General features: G+C 42.6%; 1 protein-coding gene across 2 annotated transcripts in view; it reads left to right on the top strand.

The window, feature by feature from the left end:
* Positions 1-13,569, top strand: part of PDE1C (phosphodiesterase 1C) — a 334,278-nt gene that overhangs the window by 40,684 nt on the left and 280,025 nt on the right. For both annotated transcript variants that reach the window (XM_052796719.1, XM_052796779.1), the window contains exon 2: positions 9,406-9,456. In XM_052796719.1, the coding sequence (XP_052652679.1) occupies positions 9,406-9,456 (51 nt within the window). The remainder of the gene's footprint in view (positions 1-9,405; positions 9,457-13,569) is intronic.

The following is a 13,569-nucleotide window of genomic DNA, read 5'->3' as shown; positions in this document are numbered from 1 at the left end:
CAAAGGATGTTTTTTCAAGCTCAACTGAAGAATGCATCAGCCTGCTCCTGGCTACACAGGCACATTGTGTTAATGCTTGTGAGCATCGGCTCTGAAACAGACTCAGAAAAATAAAAATAATATCCTGTTTCTACTTGTAACTTTTGTGTTATGTGTCCTTCAATGTGTTTCTGGAGCTGAAAACCCCCTGGCATTTCAGGCAAATAACAGTCTCATCATTATTTGACTCATGGTGAGCACAGGGAATAGAATAGAATAGAATAGAATAGAATAGAATAGAATAGAATTAGAATAGAATAGCTGGAATGAACCTACAACTGTCATCTAGTCCAACTACCGGACCATTTCGGGGCTGACCAAAAGTTCAAGCATGGTATTAAGGGCATTGTCCAAATGCCCCTTAAACACTGACAGGCATGGGGCATCGACTGCCTGTCCAGGAAGCCTGTTTCAGGGTGTGACCACCCTCTTGGTAAAGAAATGTTTCCTCATGTCAAGTCTGAACCTCCCCTGATGCAGGTTTGAACCATTAATTAAATACCTCTACTGTGAGTCACTTGAAATTTGTCCTTTCATTTAGACATCATCTTATTATCTATAGCTATGAAATACATAGTGACTTGGCGGTGTCACAGGCAGCTGTCTGTATTCTGTTACTTGATGTTCAGTGTTTGAAGTCAAGGCCTGAAGTTGTGAACTTGGTTCAGTAAAGTGTATGCTTCTTCCTCAGGACTTGACCAGGTGTCCCTGAGGAAAACAGATTGTTTCTGCTGACTCGCAAAGGACTTGAAGTCAGGGCTGTTACACTTTTAGTGTCCACCTGCACAAGGGAGCTAGTTTCAGAGTGATATGACTTGATGTATAACCACATCGTAATTGGTGACTATATATAAGGACTATATCCGAGTGAGTATTTAAGCCAGTATTTAAAAAACACAAGAGCTGCTGAACTGAGCCAGACTAAAGCATGTGCAGTGCAGTGGTCTGTCTCAGATGGTGGCCAGAAGTGCAGGGTGATCAGCTTATTTTTTAGAGCCCTGTGATGGGGGACGTGCCTCTTGGATTAGATGATCAAGGCCAGGGCCAGATGTGTCCCATTCTTCTGCTGGGAAGAGATCACTTTTCCAGGCTCAGAAAGAGTAGAGAGTGGAAAGAAGAGAAAACCAGCGTCTCAGGGAAAGTACTGAAGTAAGAAGCTTCTGCAAATTTTCACTCAAATTTCCTTCATATTCCAGTCTGCCCTAGTGAGACTGGGGTATCTGGGCATCCTATGACAGCAATTGCTTATGGTGTAATACAGGAAATGGCACAAATGGTTGATTTTTGTTCTGCATCCCTGCTTCTAGATTGGGGAGCATGGCCTCTCAGCTATGCAGGAATGTACCTGGGTCTTTGTACAAGGGAAGTATAACTAAAAAAGTGTAAGGGGTGCAGTGTGAGAGAGAGACAAATGTGCTTGGGCTCATCCAGTGATGGCTGTACTTCCACTCAAGTTCAGGGGAGCACGATGAGCAGTGGAGGAGTGGGTGAAGAAGCTCAAAGACAGAGGATTGCTGGTGGGCAAGGGTATGCCAGTCAGGAGAATACCTTGCTACCACATCTGGTACCACTTTCATGTGTCTGGTCACTATGCTGTTGTTTATATGATATATTTACTAATGGAAGTGAGCTGGAAGTCATGGTAGCCCACATGGGCAGAATCCTGTTCTAAAAATCCCATGGTTTATTATTTCCATCTATCTGTCTTAGATTCACTGCACAGAAATACACAACCTGGACCAAGGTCTCCAGATGTATAGTTTCCCTCAGGAGAAAGATGCGAGTGGGTTTGCTATAATGGGCAATCTGTTAGAGCTACCAGAAGTAAGAAATCTCAGCTAAATGTAGAAAATCAGCCCAGACATTTCCAGGTTAAAAAAAAAAAAAACATATTCCAGAAGCCAGAAGTTAAGGTAGCTTCATCATCTTGCAGTGGAGAAGTTTTATATAGCTATATAGTTCCTCTTCCATCATGTCCTGATTCACAACTTTTCTGATAGCCATTTTCAGGCTCTTAGCAGGCAATTATGGGTCTATCACACACTGTTGGTGACTGGGTATGCCAGAGACGTATGTATGTGTGTATGGCCAGGGAAGCAAAGGGGCTGTGCTCTTTGTACTTTGAAGACTGGCATGGCAGAAGTTGGGAATGAGAGCAGCCTGGAGCTTGTGTGACCAGAGCCGTTTGTTCTGTGAACTGGAAGAGCTGGAGGATATTCAGTCTACAGAACTTAAGTTGGTAGTTTGAATAGATCACACAAGATGGCATCTTGGTTTTGAGGTTAGGAATATGTTTAACATGGGTCTTGGTGCAAGGAAGGTGGTTTTGGTCCAGGCAGTTGCTGGTGTTTGCTCCTATTTTCCTTCATCTCCAAAACCCAACATGAGGGCCCCTCCAGTCTTTAGGTGCCAATAGGGCCAGAGTTTGCAAGTTCAGTGTTTGTATCTCTGCCTCTAAATAAAATTTGGCTGATGCTCAGTAGGATATTGAATAGTTTTGCTTCTTTTCACACAGATATTTTGCACCTGTTTCTCTGTTATAATTACCCTGGGTCTGCCTTGCCCTGCTGAAAGCATTTCTGTGTCTGTCGATGAGATGCAGAAGCTCTGAAATCTGTGCATGGAGTCGGAGTCCCTTCAGAGTGAGGCAGCAACTATCTTCAGTTGTCTGAGGGAACAAAGTGTTTTCTTTTCCACTGCAGAAGCAACTTTCCCATCAGAGATGCAAATAACCTACAGTGTAAGGATCCCTTCATAAGGAAAAGGAATTGTCAGTTGTGTATGGTGTTCCTCTCCCAGTTAATGAAGAAGGACAATGTTTGGTGTACAGTGTCGTTGCCAGGCAAAGAGCAGCAACAAAAAGCCATTAGGAGTTATTTCAGGAAATGCTGGGTGGCGTATGCCTCTTGGTTATTACTTGTAAGTGAAGATTGTAGTTTCCTGCCTTCCAGAAGTATTTTGAAACATAGCTCTTGTTTCAAATGTGTTTTGTGATCTTCAGGGTATATCCGAGAGACACATATTGTGCCTTTTCCATCTGTGTAATAGATTTATTATTTAATTGTAGTAACTAATTAGAATCTTAAGTCCAGAGAGACAGTCAAGTCATCCAGTATTTTTTATCAGCAAGAGGTTGCTGCATATTCTTGTAACTTTGTGACCCTACCAATTTGTTTTATAGGGTGTATTTATACAGCCTGTACTGTTGATGTTTACAGCACAAGCATTTCAAATCATATTAAGTTGCTGGCGTTTCCTGCGTGGTACTGGGATTCAACACTCTAGAAAACTCTTTGGGTGACTGACTCTGGAGGGGCCCGAATAATCTCTGGCTTAGTAATGTGCACACTGGCTGCACGGTTCCTGTGCTTGCAGTTTATGTAGTGCTGGATAAAAACTCTCAGAAGCAGAATTTGCCTCTTTATGATGATTCATTTGGGCTGAGACTCTTCTGATGCCCTTATTGGACTCAAAATCCCCAAGAATAGGTTTTCTTATGAGGAACCTTAGCTTCTAAATGGGTCAGCCACCAGGAAAGCCTTCCTTTGGTACTTTTGTGCTTCACATCCCTGTGTGGGATTGATCTTGTGTAGGCATTTTATTAATGACTGTGACACAGAAAAAAGCGACACAAAGCGTTGCCAGTACAGGGGAGGAGCTGAATATCTCACAGTAAGATCCATGTGACCCAGAGGATGGGGCTAACAACAAGGGCTGAAATTAAGTAGTACAGAGTGAAAGATCATGCAGGTGGGGACTTAATAACAAAAACTTCTGCTGTGATCTGAAAATCTGTTAATTGTATGAGGGGGCTGTCACAGCACACAACTAATGTGTGACTAGGCAAGAATAAGCCCTCTTAATGTTTGCATATGGTACCTGTGAGGAAGTGAATTGACATTGAAGAGGTTCAATAAAGACGGGGAGGGGATGTGAAGATACCTATTCTGTAAGGCAAAACTAGATGATCACAGTGTGTTTAGTCCACAAAATGATGGTAGAAGAGGGACATTCAGTTTTTCTGTGCCCAAGTCAGAGGAGGATTAAGCACCAGAAAAAAGAAATACTTCAGCTTAAAGAGATTGCTGGTGCAAGAACAAATTGATACAAATTGACACAGATTAAATGATTGGACGTAACAGGCACTGCAGTCAGGTTCTGGCAAAGTCTCATAAGATGGGTAAGCATAAAAAACAAGCTACTCTTAAGATCGAGCTTGTTAAGTTTATAAAACATCTAATGGCATTATAGTCTTTGAGAGCAAAACCTGCTGGAGTTTCCAGAGATGATCTTACTTTGATTTGCCTGTAAAAAGTAGACGGGCACAGTTGTCTTAACAGTCACAGTACTATCTTTTATTCTCCTGAGCTTAAAGGAAAAGATTACCAGGAGATGATATGTTAGGGCAATCCAAAGATTTTTTTCACAGGAATGCTGTTCACAATATGTGGCATTGAAGGGGAAAAGAAAGAAAAGAAAAAGAAAAATCCTAGAGAAGAGTTTATTCAGGTTAGATGTTCAATGTAAATTTATCTACATATCTGTGTTCTCACCTTATCTAATGTACTTTTCCTAACACTGACAAGTTTACTAGCAGTGTGAAATATACAGTTAGGCTGATCTGCCCTTTGGCTGATTAAAAAAAAAGAAGTCTCCTTGAAAGAATGTGTTTACTGGTGGGTAAAAAATACCTGACTTTCTTTTTTCAGCCTCTCAGCTGCTTAATGGCAAAATATAGATGATGTGCTATTTTCTGTCAGTCTTGATAAGTCAATACTACGAAGTGGTATGTTTTTCTTTGCATTGTACTAGAAGTTTGACAAAGGATCTTTGAAAGCTAAATTGGCTGAGGAGGTGTACTGGTGAAATTGATGCCTCCAGTAGAAAAAGGTGGCAAGCTGTAGGAAATAGTTTAACAGGGCAGACATTAAAAAATGAAGCCTGCCCATGAAGTGGGCATGCAGTGAACTCACATATGAGTGATCCATGTTAATCAAAGAACAGATCATGCCTATGAAGATATTTTTATATTTGCAGTGAGAGGCTCTTGAGATTTCCAGGCAGTTATGATACAACATAATACTTTTGAAATAGAAGGAATTTGGCTAGGCTTGGTATTTTGTTGTCTACTTGGACAAGAGAGCACAGACAGCACGTGAATGTTTTGCTCTAATGGGGTGATTACAGGATGACATCTCGTACCTGTCACGGCTGTCTTTCTGAAGAAACAGAAGTTACTTACAAGCTACCTGCATGTTGGTATACCCTTCACCAAGATTTATTTGCTTCCAGGGTAGAACGGAAAATAACTTCAAATGTGCATGGTTTAGTATGAAAAAAAAAAAATTAAAAATGGGGGGATGGAAACTGAAGAAGGTCCGACTCACTTAGGAGAATGAAGTAAATATCTGCAGTTTTCATGCTGATAGTCTCATCTAATCAGAGATGAAAATCAGCCTAGACTTCAGTGTATAGGGTAGAGTGTGGCAGGAGAATAAGCATATCTGAAGAGACAGGAAATCTTTGGAAATACCAGAAATCGTCTTTGGTGTGGGTTGTGACTTGCTCAGAGATTCAGCTTCTTTCTCCAGCTTCATTAATTCATACCTGCTTTCTCCCAAAAGCTTATTAGTATTAGTAAACTTGAATAAACACAGGGTTCAGAAGATTTCAGGCCATCTGGAGAAAAAGTCTTTTCTCATTTACATGTATCACATACGTAGGTCTGTTAGTTCTTTGTGTCTCCAAAGACTTCTGTAAGACAACTGTAGGATATATATGCAGAATTTCCACAGTAAAAACTGCATCAAGTAAAATCTTCTAAGATTTTCACACAGAGCAAATGCAGAAATGCTCTTTGCCTTTGAATCCTTCCCCTTTGATTGCAGGGATAAACAAACCTGAGATCTCGCCTATGCACACACCTCATTGGTCCCAGACAATTCCCAGGCAGCAGTTAGCTCACTGGTACCAGGAATCTTGCTAGTAATGCAGGTTCAGCATCCCCAGTGCTTTCTGTCCTGCTCATTGCTTTGCTGTTCTATCTTCACCTTTGCTCCACATGGCTGTATGCCAGATGGAAGGGCATTACTCAGTATATGACACCATCTGATGTTTGGAAAGCACTGACAACTGAAAACAAACCTAAGCAGCCTGGAATTGGAAAATGCTTATTTTTGAGGGGGTTAACAACACCTGTTGTGTTGGATGCTGTGAGTCTGGGAGCTGAGCTGCCCAAACACAGATAGTGGGTGGAGTGCTCCAAAACTGTTGTTGCAGCATCCAGCTGTAGGGTGGCACAGAGTTGAGGCCTTGTGTGTACCTGAAGCCCCTGGTGACCAGGGAGTGCCATCTGCCACCAGAGTAGGGGAGATACTCTAAAGCGGATAATAATGCAGTTAAAAGGCCCTCAGCAGGCTCTTTCCTCATTGACCTAATAGTCCGCTTGATGTTCCAACTTAGACATCAGTGCACGTTATGAATTTGCCCGGGCTCTGCTGCGATACGGAGATATACCTAGGACCCCAGAAGGGACCAGTCCGGTAGGCGATCTCTCAGCCTACCCGCCGTGCAAACCGTCATCACTGAGTTAAAGACTGTGATGGGTTAACCCTGGCTGGACGCCAGGTGCCCACCAAAGCCGTTCTATCACGCCCCCTCCTCCTCAGCTGGACAGGGGAGAGAAAATATAACAAAAAGCTTGTGGGTCGAGATAAGGACAGGAGAGATCTCTCACCAATTACTGTCACAGGCAAAACAGACTCAGCTTGGGGAAAATTAACTCAATTTATTACAAATCAACCGGAGTAGGGTAATGAGAAATAAAACCAAATCTCAGAACACCTTCCCTCCACCCCTCCCTTCTTCCCGGGCACAACTTCACTCCTGGATTCTCTACCAACCCCCCCCAGCGGCACAGGGGGATGGGGATGGGGTTTACGGTCAGTTCATCACACGTTATCTTCTGCCGCTTCATCCTCCTCAGGGGGAGGACTCATCACACTCTTCCCCTGCTCCAGCGTGGGGTCCCACCCACGGGGGACAGTCCTCCACGAACTTCTCCAACGTGGGTCCTTCCCACGGGCTGCAGTTCTTCACGAACTGCTCCAGCATGGGTCCTTTCCACGGTGTGCAGTCCTTCAGGCACAGACTGCTCCAGCGTGGGTCCCCCACGGGGTCACAAGTCCTGCCAGAAAACCTGCTCCGTGGGCTCCTCTCTCCACAGATCCACAGGTCCTGCCAGGAGCCTGCTCCAGCGTGGGGTTCCCACGGGGTCACAGCTTCCTTCGGGAACCCACCTGCTCCGGCGTGGGGTCCTCCACGGGCTGCAGGTGGATATCTGCTCCACCGTGGACCTCCATGGACTGCAGGGGGACAGCCTGCCTCACCATGGTCTTCACCACGGGCTGCAGGGGAATCTCTGCTCCGGCGCCTGGAGCATCTCCTCCCCCTCCTTCTGCACTGACCTTGGTGTCCACAGGGTTGTTTCTCTTACATGTTCTCACTCCTCTCTCTGGCTGCTGAATACTGCCGTCCCAACTTTTTTTCCTTCTTAAAAATGTTATCACAGAGGCGTTACCACTATCGCTGATTGGCTCGGCCTTGGCCGGCGGTGGGTCCGTCTTAAAGCCGGCTGGTATTGGCTCTCTCGAACACAGGGGAAGCTTCTAGCAGCTTCTTACAGAAGCCACCCCTGTAACCCCCCCCGCTACCAAAACCTTGCCACACAAAGCCAATACAAAGACAAAACCTGGCCGCTTGACCTTTACATATTGGCTATCGCAGTGTTTTCTGGCATGGTTTTTGATCTCACTGGGTCCAACTCTTGATCCCTGTCCCATGGAGGATGCTGCTGCCTCTCCTTCAGCACACCATCACCTCAAGCAGAGCCAGATTTGACTCTGAAACGATGAACTGCTTTGGACCTGCCTAACTCTGTGCAGTCACTCCGGTGTCTCTGCACTCAGTGTCCCGGGAGGGCTTATTTGGATGGGGTTTGTGCTGCAGGTACCTGTGATGGACTCAAGCCACGGAAAGGTGTCTTGTGGGAGCCGGGAGACCTTAGGGCCCCCGCTCCGGCTATCCTGGCGAGTTCCCCAGGCTGATGGAGGGGCACCAGTGTTTTAAGAGCACCATCTACTGGCTAGTGGGAGCAAAATGAGGCAGTGATTCGTTAAGAGTCCCTTTGTTCACTACAACGAGTGCTGGAGCCACCTTAATCAACAGGTGAAGATTGGAGAGCTAGTAGGGAAAGCTGGAGTGACACTGGGTATGGGTCTTAAGTAAAGCCAAACTTAAACTGACAACCTTAAGACTTGTCAGAAGAATTAAATTTCATCAAAAGTCTTTTCTGTCTTCAAAAAGTCCATTATAGTTAGTTGACATTATCTTGCTAGGAAGCCGTGAGTCCCAGTTCTGGTCATGTTTTGCATCCTTTTGTGGGATTTCTTAGCTGGATTGGTCTTGTCTCTAGAAAACAGCGTTTTTAAAGAAAGCAAAGAATTGGCAAGGTTTCTGTGTGCACTTACAATATGCTCTCCTCCCTATGTGCCCATCAGTGCTGTTCCTCATAATTATTCTAGCTGCAAAAAAAAAAGTCATGGGTGGTAATTCCTCTCCTTGATAACTCTTCTCTTTTATCAGCTGTAGTTTAATATTGTGAGAACCCCAAAGAGCTCTTTATGCTCTTGACTAACTGCATACCGGCTGGGTCACAGAAATGTGGAGAGCTATGCCAGTGTGAATCTGAGGCAGAAAAAAGAAGGATTTATACGGGGTTGTTTTTATTCTAGGTGATATCTATATGCAGTTCCAAATGTCAGATTATTCCTTTGCACAGATTGTTAAATTTAATTTAATTTGCTATTAAATTTGCTCTGGGCTTCCAAAGTTGCTAGTGCATTTCTTTATATAGGTGGAATAATCTTACTTTTTTCTTCCCGTACACATTAATGCAAATGGGAAAAATGACGTTGTATTTAGGACCTGGAAAAAAGTCCAATATAAAATAGAATTTGTAAGGATGGCTGTGATCATATATTTCTATGTACTGTTAACGGCTAGTGGTTGAATGTTGGGCAATTATACGATTCATTTATTATGTGAGACAAGACAATGTTTGCAGGTGCCTGTGGTGTGCCCTCCTGACTCTGAAAGTCAAACTGAACCAGACAGACAGACAAACATGCAAAGTAATATATTTGGTGGCATTAAAAAAAGTATTATATATCTATGTGTATATATCCAACTGCTGTTACTGTGAACAGTCTTCTCTCCCTTATATGCATGAGAATTGCTATTATCGTTAATCTTAATGTAACATTTAAATTTGAATGCTTTTTATTTCTCTCTATTTTCTCCTTTCAGTTGCAAACGAGGCAGGTGGCAAAAATGCACGACCACTTTCACGATTTGCCCGTAAGTAGGCTTTTTTATTTTAACTGGTTGACTTCTATATTGACTGTAGAAATAAACACATTTAATAAGTCTTTTAATCTTGTATTATGTCCACCCTGTTATTACAGTTCATTTACAGTACTAAACTGAGGAAGCATAGTACGTAGTTGGAAAAGTCACTTACAGAAATTCAGTCTTATTGAACAGAGTTGATGCAAATTTAAAGGAATGGAAGGCTTTGTGGCCTTACTGTTGTTTCAAGCATAAAAGGTTATAACAATATAAGTGTCACAAAGCCAGCTGAAGTTGACTACAGTGGCTACAAAGAGATTTGGGTCAAGCCTTAGTGTACAAAAAAATGTAATTAAACCATACTGAGAACTCCTACATCACATTTTGCTTCACACAGCAAGGTTAGGAATGAAAGGTATGTCTTGGGATTTGAAATAAGTGACCCAACTTTAAAGAAAGCGAAGGGATGCATCTGGTAATGTAGCACCAACTGACCATGACTTTGACCATATGAATTGTTAAAAACACACGTGACAAAATATGTAGGAATGAGGAGGAGGATAGGAAATCCTGTTCATAATACATGCAGTTTCATGTTGATTTGTGATTGCTTTGCAGGGAAAAAATCCCCTTCTCATTGTTGAAAGGGGGCATTTGCCATCATCGTGGGTGGTGCAGATCAAACCATCAAAATCATTTACATCTGTGGTGCAGTATTTCACACAGTCACAGGATGGCACTCTGAGCATGCCATACGTCACATAGGTAGCTAAGGTACATAATGTAGAAGGAATATCTGTGGCTATGAAATCTGTTGCATGTAGTGACTTACATGCAAGGTGATGGAGGAGATTGAACAGGATTGAGAGATAGTTGTACTGGCATTCCTTATTCCTGATTTAGGGTTTATTTTCCTTCATGTTGTAGACAATAAAGCTTAAGAAGGGCCTCTGTTCATCAGTCCTGGCTGGTTCAACCCTGAAAATGCTTATGGAAAAGGAAATCACAGAGGAGGGAAATGTAAATGCAAACATTTTCAAGTTCTTTATCACTCTGCTTTTTGTCCATTAGCGTTCCTGAATACTAGGTACGGTGTTGGAATATTCAGCCCAAGTACTGTTTATTCCTGGATATTTGGGTTACAAGGACTTCATGCTGCAATATTGCCTGAAAAATAGGTCAAGCATAATGTCATGACATTTGGAACTGAGCTGGCATTTCAGTTCTGATTCTGACATTCATAAGAACTTCATTTTTGGTGAACGTGTATAGGGTGCAGGTCTGAGACCCAGGAACAACCACGTTTTGTTCCTGCTTTAATCTTGGTTCTCAGCCAGGCAGACAAGCCTTATCTGCAGAGGTAGGGGTGACTGGCATTACATGGAGGAGAACAGACCGTCGGATGGCTATCAGCTGAATGGATAACCCCTTATAAGGCCTCATTGTATGACCCAGTGCTGCATGGGATTAAGTGTGGAGGTGAGATCAAGGCTGCAGGCTACTTGACAGTAAGAGAAATGCAATGCAGAGAGGAACACTTAGATAAGCCTGGTTGGGAAATAGTCACAGAGGCATAATATAGAGACGAAGGGAGATAATTCAAAGTGTAAACCAGACCTTCACTGTTAGGAGTTAAATTTAGTGATGTGGAAGTCAGGTGGAGGATTTAATGATCCAGCTAGCTTCTCATAGGGTATCATTAATGATGACTGTGTGGTCATGAGCAGTATAAGGTGACAACTCTGTGAGAATGGGAAAGAAGATTAGAATGGGAACTGTGTTATGGAAAGGAGGGAGATGTCTGAGGCATGTGCTGTGCTAACGTGAGTTAAATGGATGATGTCCAAATTTATGCTGAGACTATTATAACCTACTCTACCATACCATGTTTCATTGAACAAACAGTGGAGTGCAGATCAAGCATTCAAAAACATCCTGACTGAATGGCAGAAAAAACTGCAGCATTTGGGGACAATGATTCAAGCAATAACTGAAGTCATAGAGGATTATCGTCATTACTCTTGTGTAAGTCACAAACCAGAGACTGGGTATCTTCCTGGATCATGCCTTTCACATTCACTCAAATGATTAATTCAAAGGCAGTTATTAACTTCATCTTCACAACAGAGAACAGGATTTCCATTGCTCCCTAACAGCTGCCCATTTGAGGTTAACAGTAAAACCTTCACACATTTCACTGGGACCACAGTTGGTCTGTCATTGAACACTTAACAAACGTACCCATTTTGGCTGACCTTATCTACCTGATCTAACTTTCTGTGCGTGCAGCCAAACACAAGATAACCTACCGAAACCCAGATGAGCCTTGTCCATCCTGACTGTTGTCCACAGCTCTCTGGAGCATGTAGCTGTTTCCCCTTTAGTTCAGGAACAAAGAAGAGGGAAAGGCTGCTGGTGTTGTTAAGTGAGGCAATGGGAATGGTAGTTGTGTGGTTATTGGCGCTCCAGGTAGCTAGACTTGCAGTGTAACAATATTTTCAGGCTATATGAAAGTATTTGAACACCTACCCACAGATTCTTTAAGCAGAGTTCTGCTTTTTAAATTATAACACCTAAGCCTATTTTACTTTTGCTTCTAGCTCAGCTATAATCATCTTTGACAGGGTACAATAAAATGAGGGAGAAGCATTTTTGCAAATGTTTACATTTATTCACAAAGATTTGAAATTAAAATTGAGTTAAGTGTTATTCATTCCAACGGTAGGGCTACCCGATCTCCCGTACTCTTAAATGTCAAATTTCAGTCCATTTAGGAGACTTTGAATTTAAAAGGTTACTCCTGCCTTTAGCAGCCATTAATGTGCCTGGTATCTCACTAAGTCATCTTGCTACAAGTACCACTGTACCATCAGTCTTTGTGGGGATTTAAATTCATCAAGCTTTCAGCATTTCAGGCAGCTGGAAGCTCCTGGCTGGTGTTTGCTCAGGCAGGCCTGTTAAGTAAAACAATCATTTGCTGAATGCCCTTGACCAGAGCATAGCTGTGGGCAGGCTGAACACTGATTAGGACAGGTGGGCATGGCATTTCATTGCTCTAGTGAAGTTGGTTAATTCATGTTAGTTGGCTGATTTGCTGCTGTTGATCTTCAGAAGAGCCAAGTAGATCTGGGTCTATAGCCTAGATCTAATCACAGAGGAAAGCTGCATGGGATGGATATCCATGCTGGAGGAAAAGGTATGGGTGTATGTGCAGAGAACATAGGGAGAAAAACTGTATACGCTGAAATAAGTACTTGTTTTTCTTGCACTGTTTTTGTTTAAAGAAAAAAAAAGAAAGAAAAAAAAGGTTTGATTTGAGTGATTATGTGGTTTTCAGTGGCAACTAGTTAACCTGTCACTGTTGGTTTTCAGTGGTAGTGCAAACAGTGAGCTACTTACTTGTATCTAGTAAGTGCAGAAAAAGGCTAATATGTCTTTTTCCTGGACCATGGAGTTGTCCTGTGCCTGACAAGCTGGAGGGCTTGTGGAATAAAAGAGCGAGCAGAGCTGAGGAAATAGGGAGAAGGTGGTGGTTTGGGAAGCTCAGCAGATTCCTTGGAGTAATTGCAGGGGAAAACCTCAAAATTGCAAAAGTGGCTTCAGAGACTCTCTTTTCCACAAAATATAATTTTAATAGTGCACAGCAACTTTTTTTCTACAAGTGTTGGTGTCGTGCTCTCCTGTTTTAGTGTGCAGCATGTATGGCTGGATGGCAACTTATTTTTCTTTGTTGATGAGTAAACTTCTGGTTCCAACTGTGCTGAGTATGCCATACTTTTGCAAAAGAAATGGTCCTCAACAGACAATAGGTAATCATAGTATTTTTGGCTCTATCACAGGTGGCCTGTATGGTCAGATAATTTAAAGCTCTTACATTCTTTATATTTCCCCTTACAGAATGGGAAAACAAATGCTTACCTTTTCAAGTAAAATGAAGAGATTTTGGGAAATTTGGGTGGTGGTCTAAAGAACAGAAACAGTGGTATTGCCATAATATTGCAAGTCCTTGAATTATAAAGATGTATTGATGTTGCATTTATTTCTGCAGCCATTGTATAGACATTACTTGGCTTTGGACTACCTGGTGTGAGAAATAATTTTTCTAACTATTGTAGCACAGAA

The sequence above is a fragment of the Harpia harpyja genome, chromosome 1 (genome assembly GCF_026419915.1).
Source record: "Harpia harpyja isolate bHarHar1 chromosome 1, bHarHar1 primary haplotype, whole genome shotgun sequence".
NCBI lineage: Eukaryota > Metazoa > Chordata > Aves > Accipitriformes > Accipitridae > Harpia > Harpia harpyja.
The sequence above is the reverse complement of the archived record's forward strand: the minus strand, read 5'-3'. Positions and strand labels throughout refer to the sequence as shown.